Source organism: Colletotrichum siamense (genome assembly GCF_013390195.1).
Source record: "Colletotrichum siamense strain Cg363 chromosome Unknown KSG_Cg363_contig06, whole genome shotgun sequence".
Lineage (NCBI taxonomy): Eukaryota > Fungi > Ascomycota > Sordariomycetes > Glomerellales > Glomerellaceae > Colletotrichum > Colletotrichum siamense.
In genome coordinates this window covers 594041-618962 of record NW_023501019.1, presented here as the reverse complement: position 1 = coordinate 618962, position 24922 = coordinate 594041, and the positions used below count along the sequence as shown (strand labels likewise).

Here is a 24922-nt window from a genome sequence, read left to right as displayed (position 1 = left end):
CGCACGCAGCTCTCTCAAGGCCTTCTCTATATGTGCGCGCGCCTCACACAGCGCTCTCAAGGCCTCCTTCGCATCTGCGCGCGCTTCTCTTCTGGCCTCTCCTGGTGCACACAGCTTTCTCAAGGCTAATTCCGCAGGAGAGCTGGCCCCTGTGTTATTCCGTTTTGCAAACTGCAACGTATCATTGTTTCGACTTTCATTTGATGTGATTCGCGGGGAAACGTATGCAGGTCTTTCTTGGGCGTGTTGCTCTTGTGCCGTGTCTTCTTCCAGAGATGGATCCCATTTGGAAGGATAACGCCTTTCAAGGAACTGAAATACAACCTCCAGGCCAAGGAAGATCAGAAAGAGATTTATCGATAGGGGTTCCATCGGGTAATCAAACATATTGCCGGTACTATCATAAGCTGTTCCGAAACGGAGGGGGTAGTTGGAGGTCTGATAGTTGGCTCAAGGCGTCGAATAGATGTCAAGAAACGGTCTGGTTGAGGCGATCTCTAGCCCATTCAGTGTGGGTGTTCTCGGAGAAAGAATTTGAAGGTGTAAAAAGGTTTCTTCGCAGAACGGTTTGAAATCTGATCATACCTTTTGAGATTGCGCATACTAAGGGTTCTCGGGCCCTAGAAGTCATGCCTTGGGTTTCTTTCAGCAACCTTTTGCGTCTCAGCACGAGAAGGCCCACAGTAAATCAGGTCACGTAGCCTTTAGGCTCCTGTTTTTCTAACTTTCGCAATGATTTGTTCAATTAGACGCCCAATGAGATGGGAAGCAAATTGGGACAGCTCCCTGCGACTTCTAAACGCAGTTGTTGATGGTGGAGTATTGTTTAATCTTTGCGAGGTTGCCCAACACGCACGATCTGCCTTTCTGATGTGTCAAGGACTTGAGTGACATCCCTGACCCCAAAGGCTCCACTAGGACACATAGACGTACTTAGAGACATTGATAGTACCTTACCCTTCGGAGATGTCCGACAATGAAGACACATAGCTTTGAGCTTTCTAGGAGGATACAACTTTGAAGGCAGACAACGCCCACCAGCTCGAGGCGACTATTGCTACCGCTGCGTTGCGCCATCACCTGTCTACTCAAGTTTCCTCTAAACATCTTTTCATAATGAAGCTGCATATCTTGCGCCAGAAGGCCGCCAGACTGAATAAGGGAAAGAAAGCTCTGAAAACAAAACAACGACCCCACGTCAACCAGAAAGAGGCCCGACAAGTAGACATGGAAGCTCCCGTGGAGGAAATCAGTCTTCGCAAGCGTCCAGAGACTGAGGGCCCAGAGATTCAACCAAGCTATCCCTGTCTATCGACGTGGAACAACAACCACATACGCAACATGCGGGAATGCCGTTTGCTGCAACTTCCAGAGGAGCTTCTCGTCAACATTATGCGCAAGACGCCGCCGCACGACTTGTACATGCTACGCCAGACCTGCTTCACGTTTTTCCGTCTGTTCCAGGACAGCGCGTTCAAGGCCGCCCACATCATCAAGAAGATTCGGGGGCGACACTTGATCTGCTTCAACCTCAATTACCGAACTCCGGGAGGTCTCTACGGCTGGTTTTGTAGGCTGATACCGCGGGTAGCCCGTATGAACTGGTGCGAAGACTGCTACGTGGCGAAGACAAAGAATTCCAAGAATGCCTGGTGGCGGTGGAACGATGACTACACATGTCGGCTTTCTGAGCTTGATGGTACGAAATGCGGCGATAGGCATTGCGTTGTTTGTATAAAAGAGGTTCGCAGCTGCGAAGATAGGTATTGCCTTGCTTGCCGGCGGTATTACCCGCTGTTGGATTTTCCCGATTACTCTTCGAAATGCTTCCTTCATCATTCATTTAGGGTCAGCTCTTGCCCGCATCGTTCTTACTCCATGAGAGAATTTGAGCACCGACAGAAGAGGCTGTTGGAAGATTACAGTATACAGATGAAATTCGTCAAGTGTGAAAGATGTGCGAAGCGATGTGATACTGGTGTTCCCGCCGCGAGGGAGCACAGCCGCATCGTCCCGCCGTCAATCTCAATCATCAGCTGTACTATCTTGTTCGAATGGACCCTTCCCGTCTTCACTTTGGGCAAGGATCCGGTCACCGACACATTTCTACTGGACCGGCTCAATGAATTTGGCAAGAGACATGGACGAGGAATGCTCTGTCCGCACTTTGACTTCCGCGGCCTCCTGCAGTGCTTCGATCCGCGAGTTTGCAGCTGCCTGGGGATGGATCTTCGCATCAGCGGCAGTAGTACCAGGGCGTCTTCGATGCCAGGACCCAACGGTAAATCCATACCAACTTGCAACGCAGCCTCGGCGCAGACTGCTGAGGGATCGTTCATTCCCGCCTCGTGGGAGAACGGTCTGGAGCAGCATTCTGTGAGCTGCGAACACTGCAGTACTGTTTACCACTGGGCGAGAGACGGCGGCGTGGTCTTCCTCGGGCGTCGTAGTCGGGCGCTTTGGGAGGACGTCATGACGTGCATGGAGGACGTGGTGCACCGGATTGATCAGGCCTCTTATGATGCAACCCAGGGCTACAGGTCCAAGAACGTTCTCTGGTGTTGGGATGATAGATGTAGAAATGGAAGGGACTGGGCGTGCTGGACAAAGAGGCTCACGGCAGGAATTCCATGATATCCAACGCGTTGAGACCTGTGAAAGATAACAAACTTGACAAACAGTGGATGTATCTTCCACCGCCACGATCTCAAGCCCTGCATACGATGTATCAAGAGTGTTTGACAGCCTATGCTGTTGAATGGGTTAGGTTTGAATTTAATCACGATCCTTTTTCCAGTGTTATTTGTTTCTCGCTCCTGACCGCAGTGCTTACTAGGGTGGTCTGTAACTCGGGAAATCCGTTTCTGGCGGCCCAGCGCAAATATCAATCGCACTAAGTTGGGTGCCATTCAATCGATGATGGCGTCCATGACAGCCACACATGAGGTTGGGAAGACACCGGACGAGGCGTCGGCCGGGTGGCAGCGCTGGTTGCCGGCTACGGGGGTCGAGACCTCAAACGGCCGGAGTCCATCAATCGACGGTCAAGATCCAACCTCTCCGGCTATCTAGACTACTCCAGACCGCCCACGTGCTTTATACGGGGTAATCTGTCGGCATTTTACCCTAATACCTGCCCTGCCCATGGGGTTTGTCGTTTTCTTCCATGGTTGACTGGGCATCATGTGCTTGACTCGGGGTGCATGCCTCACCATCGGTGTGCGTCCTTACCGTTCCAGGGGCGCGTCGCCGTGCCACGAGCAGCAAAACAGCGGTACGGGGGTAAAGTGGATCCACCTGACCAACCCCGCGCTGCTCATTGGCCAAAGAGGTTGCTCCCAAAAAAGATGCCGAGGTCCAGGGCCACTTTTGGAAACAGTAGGTCGATGACATCAGCAAGCGACGTTCCCGAAACAGAGAAAAGAATCACATGCGACGCCCCCGGACGCAACGCAACCCCCAAAAGGAACGGCCAACGCAACGAGAAATTCAATCAATGGGGGCACTGACTGGTCAGACAGGTGCAGGAAACAGGCGCACATGACACGCCTAGCGCCAAAACCAGTCGACAACACGGGGATAGCGGAAGGCTATCTGGCTGCACCAGCGAAAGAAAGGCCCCAGCCTCCGGATGCTCACCAGTGATGGTGCTAAAGCAGGCGGAACGCGTCCGCCACTGAGGAAACAGCAATTAGCGACTGACCGAGGAATGGTTCAGCAGGTTTCCCCACACTCGCTGCCCCGAGACCAGCGTTTCCATGCTGCAGAGCGTCGTAAAGATTGTGGGGGCCACGGGGTGCCGCTGCATGGCGGACATTGTGCCTGTATTCGACATGGCGCCATGTACTCCCCCGCATCGTACGGGTGCGGAGGTACCTCTCCTGCTGCGGATGCCATGAGGGAGCTGCATTGGAACTGGGTGCGGCTGTGTCCGCTCCTGAGTCCTGAGGTCCAGCATCCTTAGTACACTACTACTACTAAGGCACTGATGGACGTCCACGGCGGAAGCTTTACCGCAAGCATGTGATCGCCTTGACCACCCCCAAAGCCCATCCTCATTGCCGACCGTGGCCGTCGCGACTCGTTCTTTAACACTTTGTCCCCTGTGCCACGCACGACTCGACGCCATTGTCTTTAAACATCACAGTCCCCCCCTCGTCTGTCTTGAAAGGAACCTTGTCTCTCTTCCCTACCTGTCCAGATACCCATCAATCCCATCATCCGACGACAGCTCCCCTCGCATCGCAACCATGTCCAAGACCTTCTCAACCAGCGACGTCGCGTCGCACAACAAGCCCGAGGACTTGTTCATCATCGTCGACGGCGATGTCTACGACCTCACAAAGTTTCAGGATGACCACCCTGGTGCGTTCTGCCGTTTATCCCACTTCGTCTGCGGCGTCAGCTAATCAGTCCACAGGCGGCAAGAAGATCCTCCAGCGCGTTGCTGGCAAGGACGCCTCCAAGCAGTTTTGGAAGTACCACAACGAGGGCATCCTGAAGAAGTACCAGGCCAAGCTGCAGGTCGGCTCCCTCGACTCCAAGCCCAAGGCCGCTCAGCCCGATGCCGCCGCCGCCGCTCCCATGCCTACCAAGAAGGCCGAGAAGAAGGTCATTGCCAAGACTGAGGAGTCGGAGCCTTTGGACCCCTTTGGCGACATGATCCCCTACGCCGACCCGGCCTGGTACCACGCAGTAAGTCGGCTTGCAGAGATTGTGAATGGCTCGTTCTGACTGACACCGTGAAGCACCACTCCCCCTACTTCAACGAGACGCACGCCGCGCTCCGTGCCGAGGTCCGCGAGTGGATGACCAACAACATCGAGCCCTACGTTACCGAGTGGGACGAGAAGAAGGAGGTCGACCCCGCGATCTACAAGCAGATGGGCGAGCGCGGTTACTTGGCTGGTCTGCTGGGTGTCCACTACCCTACCCAGTACACCAAGAACACCGTCGCCTCCGTACACCCCGACAACTGGGATCTCTTCCACGAGATGCTCCTGACCGACGAGCTTTCCCGCTCCGCCTCTGGTGGTTTCGTCTGGAACGTCATCGGTGGTTTCGGTATCGGCTGCCCGCCGCTCGTCAAGTTCGGCCAGAAGTCTCTGGTCGACCGCATCCTGCCTGGCATCCTCAACGGTGACAAGCGCATCTGCTTGGCTATCACCGAGCCCGACGCCGGTTCTGACGTTGCCAACCTGACTTGCGAGGCTAAGCTGAGTGAGGATGGCAAGCACTTCATCGTCAATGGCGAGAAGAAGTGGATTACCAACGGCATCTGGTGTGACTACTTCACCACCGCCGTCCGCACTGGCGGCCCCGGCATGAACGGCGTCAGCTTGTTGCTCATCGAGAGAGGCCCCGGTGTCACGACGAGACGTATGGACTGCCAGGGTGTCTGGTCTTCCGGAACCACCTACATCACCTTTGAGGATGTCAAGGTCCCCGTCGAGAACCTCCTCGGCAAGAAGAACCAGGGTTTCAGAGGTATGTCTTCAGCCCCCATTTGTAGCAGTGAACCCTACTAACAATCGTAGTCATCATGACCAACTTCAACCACGAGCGTATCGGCATCATCATCCAGTGCCTCCGCTTCTCCCGTGTCTGCTACGAGGAGTCCGTCAAGTACGCCAACAAGCGCCGCACCTTTGGCAAGAAGCTCATCGAGCACCCCGTCATCCGCCTCAAGCTCGCCCACATGGCGCGCCAGATCGAGGCCTCCTACAACTGGCTCGAGAACGTCGTGTTCCAGTGCGAGAAGATGGGCGAGACCGAGGCCATGCTCAAGCTCGGCGGTGCCATCGCCTCCCTCAAGGCCCAGTCCACCGTCACCTTTGAATTCTGCGCGCGCGAGGCGTCCCAGATCTTCGGCGGTCTGTCGTACTCCCGCGGCGGCCAGGGTGGCAAGGTCGAGCGCTTGTACCGCGACGTCCGTGCCTACGCCATCCCCGGTGGTTCTGAGGAGATCATGCTGGATCTCAGCATCAGGCAGAGCATGCGTGTGCACAAGGCGTTGGGTATGAAGCTGTAAGGCTGTAATGTGGTGGAGGATATCGGAAGACTTTTACGTGGTGTATGAATAGACATCTTGGATATTTTCTTTGTCGGGCGTTTTGCATGGTGGCAAAACTGGGTTCAGAGTCTAGATGAATACATGGCTCGTTGATCATTGCAAATAATTGGCATCTTCATATGGTGATAGTTGACAGGTACCACCAGTCTGAACTTTGCGTCTGCTAGTCGTCAGTCTCCAGCTGCACGGACGTTTACTATTATGAATGTCGTAAAATATGTGAGTACGATACATAGCTAACTATCAGCGACCTATCGACGCGGGTAAAGCTTAGTTGATAGCCACAGCACATATTGTAGTTGCCAATGTGTCTTTTCCGTACGTAGAGTATACGCTGTACACTTATGTGTTCTGACCTAGTCATCAGCCTACGCTCGGTGGCTGCTGCCTGAACCTTCTACCACGTCTACGGCGGCTTTCAACTGACTTTCTTGGTGACGATGATTCTTGATGCTAGGCGTCTAATGGTGCTGACATGAGGCAGCTTGAAGATCTGAGCAGCGATACGAAACATAAAGGTGTTGTACTTGACGTTGATACTGTGGAGGACTGGGTGGGAACGCGTAAGTGTGCTGGGAGAGAACTTGCCGCGTCATTGCACTTGAGTAGGAAACAATATCGGTATTACTTTGGCTATGGAGAAACGCTCTTCATGGGAGGCGATGTGTTTTCTCAGCGCTTTGATCGTGTGCCTGGATCGTTTATGGATTGGCTTAAAGATCAAGGGACCATGATCTAAATTTCTGTGTCCTGAAGCCACGGCACAAATTGGATCTGACGCGCATTCACGCCCCAGACTAGACATCCGCCGTATCAACCAACTTTAGCTCAGCGTGTCCTTTCCGGATCAACACCATATCAAGCGGTCCATTGTCATCATACCGTTCAACATTCTCGTATACATCGTGTATTCGTGTATTCTTCATCTTCATTCAGGCGTCACATCTCAATTCGGCCTCCCCTCCCCCTCCGCTCCCCTCCTCTCAACAACCTCAACCCCCCACCCCTCCCCCTCCCAAAACCACACAACCTCCAACCCGCCCAACACCCCCCGACACCGTTTCCACGCCCCTCCCCGCCCTTTCACACAAACCTCCCTCAACACCCGTCGCTGCACCCACCCCAGCCTCCGCTCCGCAACCAGAAACCGCTCCATAACCGCCACACTCCCCCAGCTCCACACACACTCTCTGTACGGTATGAGGTCCGTCTCGCGGTATAGCTGTCTACACACCCCCGCCAACAGCGTCATCCCCCGCGACAGGACATGCCGCCGCTTATGCGCCCAGGGATTCGCGGACGCGCGGAGCGTGAGGCAGTGGAACTTGGGCGGGTGGGCGCGCGGGGCGTGTAGGACGTGGATGCGCCGGTGCGCGAGGAGGAGGGCGTAGATTTTGTTGCGGATCTCGGGGGGGAGGAGGAGGAGCGGGGAGGTGCTTGCGTTTAGGGCGTATCTGGTCGTGGTCTCTGTTAGTTGGGTTGAGGAACAGAAGATGGGGGGAGGGACGTACAGCTCGGCCTCCTTTGAGCCCTGCTCCGGGAGATACCCCAGGATTCCATACCGTTTTCCCTTGCCGAACGTCGCGGAATGCATGGGGTTCTCGCCGCGACGTCCTCCGGAGCGGAGAGGAGGCGGGATGGGATGGCATGTCGTTCAGGCGCGGCGCGGCGCGTGGGGGAGGGGCGAATCGGGGGCCGAGGCGCTGATCTGCCGCTGCGGCCCGTGCGCGACCCACATTTGTCACCTAAGGACGGGAGATGCAGATGATGGTAGGACAAGCACGATGTACGGTAGGTAGGATCAATGACTTGAAATGGACAGGCTATCCCGCCGTATGCTTTCAGCTCGCTATAATTACAACTTCCTTAGCCTACGCGGGCACATCTGCGCTCCGGTGCGTGCAGACAGGACATCCCTCTCTAATACGATCCTTCAACAACCGCGCGTGCGTGACCTTGCTTCCCACCCTGTACCCACTACGAATGGATTCCTCGCTGCTGAGTCCGTAGTCGTTGTCCAGCTTCCTGCCGGGGTAGAGCACCTCGAGAAGGTGCGAGAGGTGGAAGACGTGGCCGCATGCGAAGCCAACCAGCGTCTCCATCTCGTACTCCGTGAAAGACTCACGGCATTGCGCGCAGTGACCTGGTTTCGGCGCCTCGTGCGTGTGGCCCGGTTGCTCTGTCTTGGTTTGGAGGAAGTTCTCTTCGACGTCCTCAGCACTGACCGGCGCAGGAACAACATCTCGGACTTGGACGTCGACATGCTGCGTGGATTGAATGACGACCTCGAACTTAATACCCTTGCGCTGACCTTGCCGTAGTTCGTTCTGGGCGGCGGCGACTTCGCTGCGGAGCACCTTTGCCACGCCAGAGCTGATGCTGTGCTGGATCTCGTGCTCCTTCATAATGTGCTTCAGGCCTTCGCGAAGACCCTCAATCTCGAGTCCCTCCGGAATGCGTCGGACGAGTTTGATGGGGTTGATGGCCGTGCCGACTTCCTCGAGAAGACCGCGGATGAAGCTCGGCTTGTCCATGCTATAGTCCAAAAGGTCCTCCCACAGGTCCGGGTCGTCCTGCTGCTTGGCAAAGTCGATGGCCTTCTTTACGTCTTTGAGTCGGTCAATAATGAGGTAGAGGGCACGCTTCATCTGGCCCGTCTTGGAGTAGAGGTGCACCAGCTCGTCGTCGTACTTGTACTTCTCGCACTCTTGTACCGCCTGCGGTTGTTAGTATCAAACAGGAGAGCAGAGGGCATCTTGCTTACCTTTTCAAATGTGTATGAAGTCGACGACCGCAAAAAGCTCATCAGCAAGGACTGGTCGTACTTGGCAAATAACTGAACGGTCAAGTCCGCAAACTCGTCAACGAGCGACTGGCTGTCCATCAAAATCCTGTCGCGGTTCTCGCCCGAATGCTCCTCGATGCCTTCGCCCTTGTACAGGCAACGCAGGTAGAAGAAGAGATACAGCTTCAGGTCCTTCTCGAGGAGCTGCGACACAACCACTGAAGGCTTGACCAGACCGTGCTGAGCTTCGTCGACAAGCAGTGTTATCGCTTCAGCCGTGGCCGCCTCAAAGTCGGGTTCTCGCATAAGCTCTCGGTTTTGTGGTACCCGCAAGCCGATGAAGCTGGGAATGTCATCTGCAACGGCCTCCGCAAGATGGTTGTCGCGAATGAGCCGGAACGCAGAGTCAGCGTCTTGAAGCTTGATGTAGCATTTCAGCGACTCTCGGAATCGGCCATTTGCTTCGTGCAAGCGTGCCAATGATTCCACGACAATCTTCCAGTCACGACCCCTCTCGCCGCCCTCGATACTGTCCTCGCGGACATCGCGATATTTGAGCTGGTTTTCCAAGGCTGTGGTGACAATCTTGATGTCAAAGAGGTCTGTCGACCATCGATCCAGCAGTTCTCTAAATCGTAGCTTGTCTGCCTGAATGTAGTGATTCAGAATGACTTCGTAGATGGTGCGCGGAATCGGCGGGTACATGGGCTCGGAGGGGATGTAGTTGGTAATTTCGTCAAACTTGTCGGCACCGGCAAATGTCCAGACCCATTTCTCCCACCTCTCGGATGATCCAAGGACCTTGCCGCAGACGCGACCGGCTTCCGACCAGTTGCCGGCTTCGATTAGCTCCCGTATCCAAAGCTCGCCGATTCGTCGCTTTTCCTTTTGTGCGGAAGAGTTTGGATTCTTAGCCCAACCCACTGACCCCATGACAGACGATCCATCGTCCAGTAATTCATCCTGGCTCGCCGACTTCCTATCTGGCGTCGTCGGGACTAGCTCATGCAAGTTTTCAGGGGGTGCAGCCATAATCTCTGGGTGTTCATCAAGAAGCTCCCAGGCCTTCTGGTATTCTTGATGTTCGAGCAGCCACCCGAGATGGTCCCCAAGATCGCGTTTTGTGGCCAGAATGAAGTCAAACGGACTGTGGATGAAGACCTTGACTCCGGGCTTGATCAGATTCGGATGCACTGTTTGCTGAGCCGGTCTGCGGGGGCCTGCGGCCATGCTCGGGACCTGAGTGCTGGACACATCATCCCCGCTATTCTTGCTCTTGATACTGGCGCCAGAACTGAAGAGGGCCCTCGGGTTGGTGGCGGCATTCCACATGTCCGAACCAATACCAGCAATGGTGTCGAGGGCTCCTTTTGATGCAGAGACAGCCGAGGCGGCATTCTGAGCTGGAAGCACACCCAAGTGGTAGTCGCCGGACGTTAGACTCTCGTATCGACTCACGCTGAGGCCATCTTTATCGACTTCAGCTTGCGATGTGAGATCGATCAGCCTGAGCTCCGGCGGCAGATGGTTTTGCCGACGCCTTCTACCTCCGGAAGGCTCGCTGCTCGTCGAAGTCGTGGAAGGCTTTGATTTGTGGCCCTTCGCCAGCTGGGTTTCGTCATCGCTATCTTCGTCGTCGTCTGGTAGAACATATGCTAAAACAAGGAGGAGATTTTGGGTATATAACGAAATTCCAGAAATGATGCAATCCATACGGAGGCTGCGTCATGTTAGCCAAAATCCTTCAAGAGCGCCATAATGCACTCACTGTTTGGCGATCTCGGCACGACCAATCGTCTTTTCACTCCCACGTTTACCCGTCGCAGGGCTGCCGGGGTGCACGTGGATAATCCATATCGTACCTCCCCATCCCACAACAAGCCTTTCGATTTTCTTATAATGCGAGGTGGCCAGGGGCTTCGAACTCTCGGTTGTAGGAGTGCCGACGACGTCGGTCTGGACGACTTCGGTCTCATCCGTTTCGACGGCTTGTTCGTCAATCCACTCGGCACGGCCTTTCCACGCGCTCGCCATTGCTTCCCACTCGTCGGTCTGCGGACGGTCAATATGCCCAATACGCTTCCACGCATCCTCAGAGTCTCCGCTATCCAGATGGAGCTTTGAGCGCATGATCTTGACTCCATGTTCGTTCAGCCACACAACATATTTGCCCGATAGAGACCACTTGATCGCGCTGATGGTGCCTTCGCCGGAATGCAGAATAGTATCCTTGCCAGTGTTCGCACCCAACCCCATACTGCCAAGCCATCCAGACGCTGTGGCCGCAGCGGTACCCACGGTGGTGGATGTACTCCGTCCAGGTGATCCTCCAACCGTCAGGATAAGCTGGCCAGCCAAACCACCTGAGAGGTATGTCCGATCGTTCTTGAAGTCGGGGGAGAGAGCCACCCCCTGAACGGGCCGGGCAAAGTTGCGCAGCTGGGTGTCTTTGGGATCGGTCAGGGAAAACACGCAGACATTTCCGTCCATGGACGACGTCGCAACATGGATATTGTTGGAGGGCGTGTTCGGGATGGGCGTCGGCTCCCTTGGTCTACGAGAAGCTGCTGGCGAGCCCGATTGCTGCGTCGAGGGCCTCCTGGCAACACTTTCGGCGGCTTCTTGAGCAAGTCTCTGGACAGCTTCTGCGCGAGCCGTTGGGAGCGGTGGAGGATTCGGTGATATCGAAATGCTCGTGACGGAGGCGGAGAAGGTCTTGTAAACTCGAAGGGACTGGAACATGGGCAATTGAATTACGTGCTAGACCTTGTAAGCAGATGTTATGAGGATGGAGAAGAAACACCTACGATAACGCCATTATGCGTTCCAATAATCTACGCGGACATTGTCAGTTGGCATGAAGTGTAAGGCGTGCACAGGTGCATACCATCTTGTCTCCGGCTACAAGGAATGCGCTGGTCGCGTCGCCATTACGATAGATGGGGGCCAGATGCTGGGTCAATCTGGCATATTTGAGCCTCGGCTCTTCGTCTTCATCATCATCATCGTCGTCATCATCATCATCCTCGTCTTCGTCCTCGTCCTCGTCTTCATCGTCATCATCTTCTGCCTCGTGGACCTCGGCCTTCTTCTCCGCCTTTTGCCCCGCTACATCTGCAGGCGTGGTCTCCTCTGGGACATCGGGCGCCTTGCCCTTCTGCGCCGCACTCGGTGGTTCGGGAGACGGGCTGGAAATGTCGCGCTCGGATTCGGAGCCGGAGTCCTCGACGACGGGCTTCGTTTGGGCCTCGACTGGGGCTGGCTCTGGTGAAGCGTCCGTCATTGTGCCAATGATGCCGTCGGCATGGACAATCGCATGGCTAGCTGACGATCGATTGGGCAGCGCTGTCGTCTCGCGGGCGAGGTTGAATGAGGGAGGTCGGTTCGGTGGATGAGAAGGTAGGCTGGAGCAAAGGAGAGAGCAGACGGGAGCAACCTGAGCTACCGAAGCTAAGCTGCAAGTTCGGTGAGCTAAAGGTACCAGACCAGGTGCAATGCGCCGGTTCCGCTACGTCACGAGGCGTGCATTCGGTACGTACCGAGAGCTGCGAGGGAGCTGAGGAAAATGTGCTCCGAGCGTCTGTCGTTGCTCACAGGGGAGCGAAAGACGGCAGCGCTCCAATCACAGTCGCAGGGTGAGATGCCCCTCCCCCACTGTCCAACCCAAAATTTAGTGGACTGGACCTGGCTGTCGAGCGCTGCAGCGGGAGCACAGCTCTCGCGTCTGGCTGCCAAAAGCGCGACTCCAAAAAACGGATCAACATACGGTCGACCGCCCAAACACCACAACCTCGACCACGACGGCAGCCCGCTGCTGGGATGGCGAGTCGACACTCAACATACATCGCATACACCGAGACACTCTGACAAGCCAGTCTTCTCCGCTTCCCGCGCGCATGAGGGAGCCCAATGGCGTCGGTCAAGTCTCTGGGGCTGCATCAGCCAAGCGGCCTCCAACACACCATCCATGAAGATGCCCCGCCGACGACATACACCTGGGAAGTCACCACCGACCCAGACCACGACGAGTACGATGATGGAGTCGAGGTCGAGGACGAGCTTCTGGTGACCAAGGACTGCGTTGTTTGGACCCGTGGTGGCGTCTTCCGCAAGTCATACAATTTCGCCCTCGATAAAGAACCCATCACGCAGGCATTGCTTGCCTCCTTTCCCACCTCCGACTACAGCAGGAAAAAGAATGCGAAGCAGACCCCATCGACCGACACCAAAGATGCCCCCCGTCGTCTGTCTCGAGCACTAGTCGTTTTCCTCCGCACACAGGCCCACGTCTACTTCCTCTCCGGTACCAGCCATGTCGTCCACATGCCGTTCGAAGTCGAGGCCGCCTGCGCCGCTCCTCAGGGAGTCATCATACAGCGAAAACAACGAAGCGACAACACAGCCCCGGCGTCTCTCAAGTTCCCGAAAGTGCCGCCAAACTCCTTCGTCTCCTCGCAGATCACCGTCACCTCCCCTCGAAGCTCACACCATACCGCCTTCTCCGTCGACGGCCTGAACAAGCCCAAGTCTTTACCTCTGAGGCTGGGGTCTACGTTGGGAAATATGTGGGAGCCGTTGCTGGACCAGCCAGATTCCCACTGGCCGCGGTTGGTGTCTTTGATGGACCCATTGCAAGACCTAGGACTTGTCGTCACACGACCTGAAGCTGGCAGTCGGGAGACGAGGAGGAAGAGCACGCCCAAGTCACCCTACTTTCTCGACCCCGCGGAGGAGATTTTGCACATCGAAGAGATCAAACACCCGGGGGCCCCCAAGACGAAGGCCACGGAACCGCTCATTCTTGCTGTCACCATCAACCGCGAAGCCAGCACGTATGCCGTGTGGAGGTTAGCATACATCAAGAACCAAGACCCATTCATCGGCCGCCTTAAGAAGGATAAGAGTCGAGCCGAGCGTCGTCGTAGTTCCATGCAGCCCAACTTCGCCAGCGGCGCGTCAACCCCGGTCCAGACCAACTTCCGTGAAAGCTTCGGCGCTCCTTTGCCCGGCAAACGCTCAAGAAAGAGCGAAAAGGTGGAGAAGCTCGAAAAGGTCGAAAAGCCGCTCGACTTGGTGTCTTCGCTGGATCTGGAGAAGGAGACCGGTGCAACCAGACGGCAGTCTCGCCGCGTTAGCTCCATGCTGGCCCGCGCCGATCTCTCTGCCTCCCAAGATCGATCCGTCTTTGCTGACCAGCCGGCGCTCGGGGGATCCAAGGGTAGTCAAGGACCTAGACTTAGTGGTGGCTACGGTTCCTTCAACCACAATCAGACCATCCACCCTAGTTTGGGGAGTCTGTTGGAGGCCCCGATCGACGGCGTGTTGGAGGAGCTTCGAGCCGGTGGCGACTTTGAGGGTTTCCACAATATGGGGCTGGATGATCACGTCTTTGATGGGCTGACTGAAGAGGTCATGTTCACCAAGATTCAGACCATCTCCCTGGACAACACCAACGTCCGCTACTCATTGTCCAAGCAGCCTGCACGCGGCCATTGCAAGGTTTTCATCTTGACTGCGCCGCAGTTTGCAGTCGACGACCCTCTTCGTGGTGAACTGTTAATTGGAATCCAGGACTCGCTCGACAAGAGACTGCAGCTTCTGACGATTGACTTGCAGCGAGGACCGCGATTCCTGGTTCCGCCAAAGCCCGGAAAAAGTGCCACCTCGTCTGAAGATCCGGTTCGGTTGTCGTGCGGCGCTCTCCGGCGAGCACATCATGTGGTGGACTCTTGCAAAGTGACTGATGGAGACATCTCCGTCATCCTCATTCTGTCAGAAGGACACGAGGGTCGTCGAGAGCTCAGTATACAAGCACCATGGAGTCAGATCACCCCAATCAACCTGCCCCTCATGTCCTTGGAGAACGTGAGAAGTCTTCACTATCGTGGCCGCGTGGTGGACCGAGATGTCCGCCATCGCAAATCTGAAGTCATCGAGGTTGCTAACGGTAATGTCGGTGGCCTTCGGTATTCCAAAGCCAAAGGCATCGTTGATATGGTCGACGGCGAAGATAGATATCATCAGATCCAGATTCAGCTTCAACCCCATAACCCGCTAGTCCGCAAAGTATTGGATGCTTGTCGCAGCATTCTCCCTGCATCTCATGCCGAGAAGATGTCCCCTGGCTGGTGGCACGTCATGATATGGCTAAGATGCGAGGACTTTGACGTCGCCGACGCTGAATGGTCTGCACTGGTTATCCAGCTGCTAGCCATTTATCTTGCCCTGGGCAAATGCGACTCGAAGCACCCGTCTCTGACGAAATCTTCAAGAAGCAAGCGCCGGCAGCATTCAGGATCTTTTGGGTCAATACAGAGCCTCGAGGACTGGAACACGCTACAGCTCCACGAGACACCGAACGCTCTGGGATGTCCGAGCTGGCAGCAGACTGGCGGCTGGGCGTGGACCCTTGACGAGGAGTTCGACGACGATCTGGAGACACCCAACCCTGGTATTAGGGAATCCAAGTTCATGTCTACCCACATCCAGTATGCCAGAGGCTACCTGTCATCCACGTTGGGGGAAAAGGCCGTTGGCGCAAACGGCTACCTTCCCACAGGTATGCAACGGAGTGCCGAGAACCGTGGCAATGCTGCCTGGAATATCTTTGTCGCGCTTCATCTCTTGCTTGAAGAGCAGAAGCTAGAGATCATGACCCCAGAATACGCGTCTCCGGGAACTACCCAGTTGAGAGTGGTCATGGGACAGATTGCGCGATGGCTTGGGTGGCAAGATTTCGTGGACATGTACGAGCTGGGTATTCAGGAGGAACTGGAGCCTCGCTACGACACAGGTTGGTCCATTTCAATCATGAGAGAACACTCGCTAACCCGTAACAGAGCTTCACCTTGAAGTGCCCCTTACGCAGCCGTCAGGCGTCGACTTCGACATCTTCCACTGGATCCAGACTTGCTTCTCCACAGGCCAATATCATCCTTTCCTCACCTTAGCCAACCTTTATCACTCCCAGACCTCCAAGCCAGAGCAAGACTCGCTCAAGGACTCCAGATGGGCATCAATAACCCCTAGAACACTCATGTTCAAGCGTCTTTTCGAGAAACTAACTCCAAAGACCAACTCAGTTGGCATTGTCGAAGCCATGCACTCGGCCGGCATAGACAGCCGAGTGCTGGAAACTCTCCCAGAAGCTGTTCTTACCCCTCTGAAAGATTCGATCGCTAGATGTCAGGCTCGACCGCCGCCTTCATGGCCCAAAGACCTACTTGAACTCGTCAATCGCGGGGATGTCAGTATGATTTTGGCACCTAGCAAGAAGCTAGACAAAAGCAGTGCCAGCATTCTTGTGAGTATTGCATGCCCTTTCAGCGTCCATGATCTAACCAGTCACAGACACCCACTCATACCGCGTCTTGGGACTACCGAACTATTTGCCAGAGCGTCGAGGAGTACAACAACACCGGCTTCGATGAAGGAGAGGGCACCGAACGCCAAGCAGTCATTCGAGCCCTCTTCAAAGAAGACCGCCGTCTCAATGAAGCACAGGAGCTCCTGTCGACACACAGAGCCCGTGTAGTCCGTCTTGAAACCAGGCCCAACTGGTCTGAGAGCGAATACCTGGAAAAACAGAAGGAGCTCGTTTCGAGGATCGCCACCGGCACCCTGGCCATCCCGGCAGGCCGCGCTCTGTTGTACTACAGCCTTCGATACCCGCTGCTCACCCAAAAGACTCACGTTGGGGGCTTCAACCTCAACTGCATTGTCCGCCCTACCAACGTTACTGTTGGTGTAGACAAGTCGATGTTCACTGAAGAGAAGGTCTGCTGGGGCTTTTTCCACCAAGGAGTCGCAGCCGGTCTGGCCATTTCACCACAGGCCAAGGGCATTGACACCTCATGGATCTTATACAACAAGCCAGGCCAAGACCTTAGTAATCGTCATGCGGGCTTCTTGTTGGCCTTGGGACTGAACGGCCACCTGAAAGGCATCGCGAAATGGGTTGCCTTCAAGTATCTCACTCCAAAACATACCATGACCTCCGTTGGTCTTCTTCTTGGTCTCGCCGCATCCTACATAGGCACCATGGATTCTCTCATTACCCGTTTACTGTCGGTGCATGTTACGCGCATGTTGCCTCGCGGGGCTGCGGAGCTTAACCTATCGGCACTCACGCAGACTACGGGCATTATGGGAATAGGTCTCCTATACTGCAACAGTCAACACAGACGCATGAGCGAGATCATGATGTCCGAGATCGAGCACGTTGACGAAGAAGATGAGGATGAGCCCTTGCGAAGCGAATGCTATCGGCTTTCTGCTGGCTTCGCATTGGGACTCATTAATCTCGGCAAGGGCAACGACCTGAGGGGCCTGCACGACATGAGGCTCACTGAAAGTCTGATCAATATTGCGACAGCCACCAAGAAGGTCGAAATGGTTCACGTGCTAGATCGAGCAGCCGCTGGCGCAGTAATGGCGCTGACATTGATATTCATGAAGTCCGAGGACCACATCGTCGCTCGCAAGATTGACGTACCAGACTCCATCGTTCAGTTCGATTATATCCGCCCCGACATCCTCCTCCTGCGCACAGTCGCCAAGAACCTCATTATGTGGAGCAAGATTGAGCCCACATTCGACTGGATATTGGGCAGCTTGCCCAAACCATTCCGCGTCCGTCACAAGTTAACAGGCATCTCTAAGCTGAAGAGCACCGACCTGCCCTTCTTCAGCATTCTTACTGGCCTCTGCTTCTCCGTCGCGCTGCGTTATGCAGGCAGCGCGTCGACAAAGGTCCGAGACCTCCTCATCCACTACCTCGATAACTTTATCCGCATCTCTCGAATTCCTGGCACCGGTCGCTCGCAGGAAACCCCCGTATACGACGAAGAACTTGCACGCTCCAACGCGCGCATGTGCCAGGATGTCCTTGCTCTCTCCGCAGCAATCGTCATGGCAGGAACGGGTGATCTTGTCGTCCTCCGCCGCCTCCGACTCCTCCACGGCCGAGACGACCCCGAAACTCCGTATGGCTCTCACCTAGCCGCCCATCTTGCTATCGGATCTCTTTTCCTTGGCTGCGGCACAGCAACATTTAGCACAAGCAATATGGCCATCGCGTCCCTCTTGATCTCGTTCTACCCCGTCTTTCCAACCTCGGTCCAGGACAACCGCTCCCACCTCCAAGCCTTCCGCCACTTCTGGGTCCTGGCCACTGACAATCGCTGCCTGGTCGCCAAGGACGTGGCAACGGGCCAGCCTATCTCTTCATCCATCTCGATCCGCCGCAAGCGACAGAAAGGCGACCCTGAAGACTCCGATGCCGCCGTGGTCAGACAAACGCCCTGCCTCCTGCCTCCCCTGTCCGAAATCGCAAGCATCCGAACCAACGCCGGTCCAGCCTTCTGGGACCTTGAGGTCGACTTTGAAAAGAACCCAGCACTCATCGATGCATTCAGACAGAACCAAAGCTTGTACCTTCGTCGTCGCCCTGCTCAGGAAGCTCCTTTCTCGTCTACTCTCCGCGCCCTGGGCAGAGATGCTTTGGTAGACGTCACGGATAATGGCAAGCGCGATCCTCTCGAATGGCTCTTCGACCTTGACGCCCTCCGCGACCTGACGTACGCGGAACGTGCCACCGTATTGGACCGCAGCGCAAGCACAGAGGGCGCAGCGGGCGAGAGCTCCGGATCGTCAGTCGATGCCCGTCTCGTGTTGGAAAGGAGCATGGACGGAAGCAGCAGAGAGCGGCTCTGCGGGTTGAAGATGCTGTTCGAGTGGGCTGATCGCCGAGCGCAGATTGGCGCCAAGGAGAAGGGCAAGGTCGCCGATGAGAAGGATCTGGAGTGGTGGATGCGGGACAGCGTTGTTGAGGAGCTCAAGGGACGGGTGTTCCTTGCCGGACGGGAGGAGGACAGCATGCAGCAGAGTTTGAGGTGAGGTGTGTTATTAGAGTAATGAGATATGGTTAATGAAATGCCACGATGGCTTCATGATATGCGGCTTGTTCTCCGATGGCTCTTGCGTCTTGTTTGCGCTTATGCTATGTGCGTAGTAGTCAAAGGGTTGATATATTAATGAGGCCAGTTGAATGATATGCTAGACTCCGCCAATTAATCTGTTCTCTTCCGAATCATCAGCGTAAGAGCCGATCACCAATGACTATGCTGAGTGATAGCCAACCCTCAACTGCGATCATCAAATAGAGGGCTACGGCTGATAATTACACGTGGAATACTACAATGATGTGGAGCGATGAAGAGCATGGAAATAAGACGCGCATCTGGTGAGGGTGACAAGGTAAGTTTAGGGTTTTCGGGCGTGTTCAGCTCGCTTCTCGGTGGACATTATTTCTATCAACTTCGAGCGTGAGGAAATTCTCAATTCTGGCCGTCGTGAAGGGCTCCTGAAGTGATTCGTAGTGTTTTAATATATCTTCCTGACTTGGAAAGATGGGTGGGGGATTTCGTGGCGCGCGGGTAGGGGAGCGGGGACTCTGTCTGACGCTACTGCTGTAGTATAAAGGGGCTTGATGAATGCTTGAGATGTTTTGCAACACCAATGCACTGTAAATGAACTTTGTTGATTAAGTTAATCGGCTGTGTTGTCTGAATTCAATAGAATGCTGGGCAAACCTGCTTTACCATTAGCAACCCGTATCATGGTATTCAAAGATGCTTATATGGGGACATAATGTGGTGCGTCATTCCATGTGTATACATTGGTAGCGATGCTGAACAACAGAGATAACCCAGTGTTAAGAATGATTCTGAGGCCTTGGTAGGATGGCTCTGATCACCGCGAGGAAATCTGGACGACATGTGTCCGCGATATTCCAGGTCTTCGTAATAGCCACTATGCACATTAGCGCCGCACAATTGTTTGGAGGATCATGACCGATGTGTACCAGGGAGCTCTTATATATCCCGGGCGGGGGTGACTTGCGCCATGTCGCTCATACGAGTACTAAGCAATGCAGGTTGACGAGCAGAGCAAGAGATTTTAAATGTCTTTTCTGAGTGAGATACCACCACCACAAGAGCAAGGAATGTCATGACCAGGACGAACACAACTTGAGCGTCTTTTCAGTAAGGTACGTGAGTATTTACATTATCGGTAACATACGTCGGGGCAACGCCCCGTTGGCTCTCATTCTACCTATGAGGAAGAATACGCTCGCAGCAGTGAGGAAAATAGACGATTGCGGAATTTTCGGACTCTCAAGAGGGTACAAGCTTTGAAATATTCTTTTACTACGACTGTTCTGACACTTGGGTAAATCATAAGCTTACATTTCAAGAGACTTGTCATTGCTGTTGTAGAGAAGAAAGCCATATCCAGAACGCCTCAGATATTTTATACCTCCAGCTTCTATGTGATACGTAACCTTCTCCTGAAGGAGAATACGAGTTTGAAGGATGAAGATGCTCGACCATCAAGCGTGGATGTTTCTGGTATAATTGTGTTGACAAAGCTTCCAGAAGATGATTGAGAAGACGCAATGGGTTTACTGTCCAGTACGAGTTTTCCTGGTAGCTGATAAGATGAAGACGATATCGGAAGGGACTGTGTCTTCAATAAAGAACTAGAACTACAACAGATGTAATGGGGGAGCTGTGTGTATTCGAACTCGGACTTGTGAACGGAGACGATGAACGATTACGGCGGGCGACGCACGCCTATGAAGCAACCCAAATGGACTGCCGGCTTTGGTCATCTGACAACCGTTGATTCAACTAACGTTGCAAATTGCCAACTACAGTTCGCAGCTTTTGTCATCGGGTTCTTGTGTCTGGTACTACTGCAAAGCAGCAACGGTGGCTTTTGAATACCTCGCCGTCCCATCCACACCATTTTCTCTTCTATAAAGCTTTTCCGATTCACAAAGAGGCGTTCTCAGCAAGCAATGAATTCTCTCTTGTTCACTTTCTGGTAACATCCGACGATCATCATTGTCCTACCAAAATATGAAGAGCTGGCTGCATGCTTGTGAGTTGAGACCAGTCTCCGCCAGCTGTTCCCATACTCCACGAGTTCCGAGTTATTCTGAACGAAATACCGTCGAGACTCGAGATGGAAGCGCGGCACGGCGGAGAAGGGTTGACAAGCAGGTAATCATTTCGGGACTTCCAGATGTAGATGTCTCTAGTCATTCATTTGGATCAGGCGACCCTCGCCGGAACTTTCGCCACGATTGCAGGCCAATTTCGAGCTAACACGCCTTTCAGCTTTAGATACAAGACGATGGGTGTTGAGAGGACGCGCGCTGCACACTGAGTCCAGGGTACCGATGAGAACGATTGCGACTTGATGGGTGTGGTCGCCCCTGAACACGACTATAATAAAGCTCTGCGGCTTTTTCTAGGTGGCTTAACGCGAAGACAAAACAATTCTGTGGGTGGCACGTAGTCGTTTCAAGTGCCATCTACTCCCTTGTCTATGTCTAGTTTACAAAAGTCTGACTGCCTTCACATCAGATCGAGGCAGTTTCAAGTCAACGACACGTTCTGTGCCAATGTGAGTGTATTCAGTCCCGAATGACCAGTGAAGATGCATGGCAGAGACATGGGCAGGCTTCCTTGATTGTTCAATAAATATTCTTTCTGCCAACACCTACGTTCAAAAAACACCGGAACGGTGTGCGGCGTAGACTAGTCATACGTCCTCGCGCGACGACCAGTATGCAGTACGCACTAAGAATGAGCCATTTATTGGTTTAGGCTCTTTGCTTGACTTTAAGTTGGGATTGTAACCTTACATACTGACTTTGAGTCGGTCCATGAACTCGGATAGATGCTTATCTGAAACTCAAAGGATGAGGTCGGATGATACTAAACGCCTCTCCGACTGTTGTCAACATCCCAAATGGATCTCGATGTGAACGCCCCGGATGGTACTGTCAAGCGGTTGGCTAGTTTGGTATGCGGCCGTCACGATGGCAATCAGTGCCGAGGCCATACCCAGCACTTCGACCATGGTCTTCGAACGTTATTGTTTGTTCTACTTGCTTCTTTTTTTGCTCTCCAACACATCATACTATGATCCGAGCACATTAGTCGGAGATACAGGTTCCACATCGAACATTAACATCCCCGATTGGAAAACGAGCCGAAGACCCGACCTGGTGGCATTCTATGCATTTCATACATCACTATCCCTTCTGCACAGTCGTTTCTGAATACTGGCTGAAGTCTTCATATTGTTTTGGCTATGAATGATAATTTCGCTTGCATACCTCGCTATCGCTATGGGAACTTAGTTGCCTGCCTTTGGCTGACCAGAACCTACTGGTCATCACAGGACTGCATCCCAAAACCTACACCCATGCCTGCAATCATTCGAAAAACCGATCCAGAGGCTTGCAGGAGCCTTCAGTTTGGAGGTTGAGATCAAACTTCATCTGATGGCCTCCAGCAGGCTCTGCAATCACAAAGCTCAAGTTGGTCAACCAGACCACTGCAACCATCAAGCACCGGCGTCTCTTCGTCCTCTCTCCTCAGAACACCCCACGTCTCTCTGCGCAAGAAGATAATATTGTCGTGCTTCTCAGCAAAGTACTCTGTAGGACAACCTTCACACTCTCCTGCGGGATACGCCTTACCATTGACATCTTGACTGGCAAACATCAGTGCTCTCAAGATGTCCTCCCACTCGAAATGTGAGCAAATCATGTGCTCACGCGTCCTGTCGAATTCTTGCAGCTTCTCTCTCATGGTAGCCACGGTGACCCCATTCTCGTCACCCTGATGCATCGCCGCGACAGGCAAGGTCCACTCGATGTCGAACTTTCCAATGTCGTCAAACCCTTCTTTCTCGCAAAGATGAAAGGTATAGGTGGGCTTTCTCGTCTTCTTTTCGGTCTTGTCGAGCTCCGACAAGCCGGGAAAACAGAAATGACACGCCTCAGTGATAGTTAGATCGCACTCGCAGTCGCTGTTGGCGTCGTCTTCGCAACAACTCTCGAAGTACTGCCAGATATCCATCATCGACATCGTCAGGTGAGGACAGAGCCTCAATGTGCCGGTAATGTTGATGCACATCCTCTCGCCGTGCGCTTTCTGTTGCTCGGCCTCCGCGAACTGAGATGTAGGATGCATGGTTCTGCAGAAAGAGCAGTATAGCCCTGAGGGCATCTGCGGCGCAGGCGTCTCTTCTCCCAAAGTCGGACACTGCCTGGGAAAAATGAAGCCATCTGCGTTGGGAGTTTCGATGCTCGTCGACGTCCCTTCGGCGCAGTGCTGAGCCCGTGGATTCTTATGCTGAACGTGACACTTAGCCTTTGTCGAATATTTCTCATCGCAGATGTGTGTTTCGGACATGTCGACTGCAATGGCTGACTCGCTCTGTGTTTGTCTGATCGAGCGTGGTGGTGCCTGCTTTCTGAGGGCGAGCTCTGCGCGCAACTCCGGCGTGATGGAAAAGGATTCCAGTTGCGAAATAATGCCCTCGTCTAAGGTGTTGTTTGTGGGTGAGGTTCTGGCCGTAGATGGCTCATCGACCGTTTGGGAAGTGTTTGAACTGGACATCGTTACGGTTGAGAGTCGAATGGTGGAATGTGGGTACTGTAAAGATTGAGGACAGGCGAGAAGTTGCGGACGAGAAGTTGCGGACGAGGAGTCAGAAGAAGTTCCTAGCGCTGGGGAATCACAAAATTAATAGTCGCTGTGAAGTGACCTGGACATCAGCCTCAGGTTGCCGTGATATTTGCAAAGGTTGTGCGTTGGAACCCGAAAAGCCAACCTCTATATCTTTGACACAACCCTTGTGTCTGTCATCGGTCCAGTAAATGGATCATGCTAGATTTTGACACCGTAATAAAACATTTATGAATGGAAAGAACTCGAATGTGTGCCAGGGTAGAATGTGGTCGTCTGAGACATAACACCTTTGCGACCAACGTAATCCATGAATTACGACCCTCCAGGCGAGCACGATGATGCCTCTTGTTGACCTCATGCAACGAATTTGGCATGATCGAGACCACCCCTCTGGACTCCGAGTCCAAAGAAGTGGTTACCTGACAGGTGTAGGCAATCGTATGGGATGTCCAGCGTTGAGGCCCAAAAATGAGATCAAGAGGTCTATCATGATGAACATCGTGTACATCCACATAGCATATTCTCTCGCCATCAACAATTAATATCGAGTTTCTCATAAGAAATCTAACTGTTTTGCTTTATGTATGAGTGGAGAATGAAGCAAAACATGGACTCGACCGATAGTTCGAGCTTGGTCAACCCCTAAGTTATCGAAAGATATATGTCATTGTTGACATTTCTTCTTGGTGACCAATCAAGCCGGTTAATCACCCTCGAGTGTTGCGGACAATCCCCATGAAGGATGAGTTTACGACAACATTGAGGGCCAATCTCGGTCAGGATGAAGATAATTTAGTGAAAACCAGATGCGTCATTTCCCTTCTCTCGGGACGTAATGCCGGCGTACCATTTGGAGCAAAGCCACGCCAAATCATGGAGTATCCAAAGTCCTGCCACGCAACCCCTATTCAACGCGATTGTATGGGGCCCAAAACGTGTCTGATGTGATGAGGAGACGTGCGACTGCGAATGATGAAGATGAGATCGGTGAGACCACTTCTTGTTGTCCGACATATGCAATGCTGTGCAAAGGTCTGTATCTCCTATAAAAAGAGACATCACGACTTCTATCAGAATTCTGCAACCCAATGAGTAAGAGTCCTCCCTTGTACGCGCCCAGAAATGTTGCAGTCAGGAAAAGGAAAATTGAGGACAGTCGCCATCCAGATCTCCGTGCGAGGCAGCAATGTCGCATTGCTGGCCAGCACAACAGACTCTCCAGTCTCCTGGGTCCAATTCCTGCAGTCGTATCCGAATGAATACTTCAAGAGAAATGACACCATGTAGAGAAACGGAAGGGCGAAGAGAACACGAAGAGGAAAAAAATATTACTGCTACTTCCATTCTCGACCTTGGAGACTTCGCCTCGACAGCTCTATACAGCAGAGCGCTGCCACGTCGCACCTCGAGCATCAGCACTAAGTGTGCGCACATCTGTTTGGGGTACAAATCCAGAAGTCTTCAGACAGCGCTAATATATCCGACAAAACGTCTCATTGAGGCAGACAA

The 24922-nt window shown here is 53.7% G+C and overlaps 6 protein-coding genes across 6 annotated transcripts; 3 read left to right on the top strand and 3 right to left on the bottom strand.

Moving 5' to 3' along the window:
* Positions 1-1116: 1116 nt before the first annotated feature.
* CGCS363_v009172 (uncharacterized protein) lies at positions 1117-2634 on the top strand (the record flags this gene model as incomplete). Its single annotated transcript, XM_036641021.1, has 1 exon — positions 1117-2634. One exon carries the CDS (start codon positions 1117-1119, stop codon positions 2632-2634), a length of 1518 nt encoding a protein of 505 aa, XP_036493130.1.
* A 1616-nt stretch (positions 2635-4250) lies between these two features.
* Positions 4251-6031, top strand: apdG-3 (Acyl-CoA dehydrogenase apdG; the record flags this gene model as incomplete). Its single annotated transcript, XM_036641020.1, has 4 exons — positions 4251-4365; positions 4421-4695; positions 4749-5487; positions 5538-6031. 4 exons carry the CDS (start codon positions 4251-4253, stop codon positions 6029-6031), a joined length of 1623 nt encoding a protein of 540 aa, XP_036493127.1.
* Positions 6032-6491: 460 nt separating this feature from the next.
* CGCS363_v009170 (uncharacterized protein) lies at positions 6492-7667 on the bottom strand (the record flags this gene model as incomplete). The annotated part of the gene is made up of 3 exons (XM_036641019.1): positions 6492-6622; positions 7259-7527; positions 7585-7667. The coding sequence occupies 3 exons, from the start codon at positions 7665-7667 to the stop codon at positions 6492-6494; spliced, it is 483 nt and encodes a 160-aa protein (XP_036493128.1).
* Positions 7668-7944: 277 nt separating this feature from the next.
* Positions 7945-12141, bottom strand: CGCS363_v009169 (Vacuolar protein sorting-associated protein 41-like protein; the record flags this gene model as incomplete). Its single annotated transcript, XM_036641018.1, has 5 exons — positions 7945-8790; positions 8838-10578; positions 10627-11618; positions 11666-11692; positions 11746-12141. 5 exons carry the CDS (start codon positions 12139-12141, stop codon positions 7945-7947), a joined length of 4002 nt encoding a protein of 1333 aa, XP_036493803.1.
* Positions 12142-12767: 626 nt separating this feature from the next.
* bimE (Negative regulator of mitosis) lies at positions 12768-18755 on the top strand (the record flags this gene model as incomplete). Its single annotated transcript, XM_036641017.1, has 3 exons — positions 12768-15651; positions 15698-16161; positions 16209-18755. The coding sequence occupies 3 exons, from the start codon at positions 12768-12770 to the stop codon at positions 18753-18755; spliced, it is 5895 nt and encodes a 1964-aa protein (XP_036493802.1).
* A 3449-nt stretch (positions 18756-22204) lies between these two features.
* CGCS363_v009167 (uncharacterized protein) lies at positions 22205-23341 on the bottom strand (the record flags this gene model as incomplete). The annotated part of the gene is made up of 1 exon (XM_036641016.1): positions 22205-23341. The coding sequence occupies one exon, from the start codon at positions 23339-23341 to the stop codon at positions 22205-22207; it is 1137 nt and encodes a 378-aa protein (XP_036492675.1).
* Positions 23342-24922: the final 1581 nt, after the last annotated feature.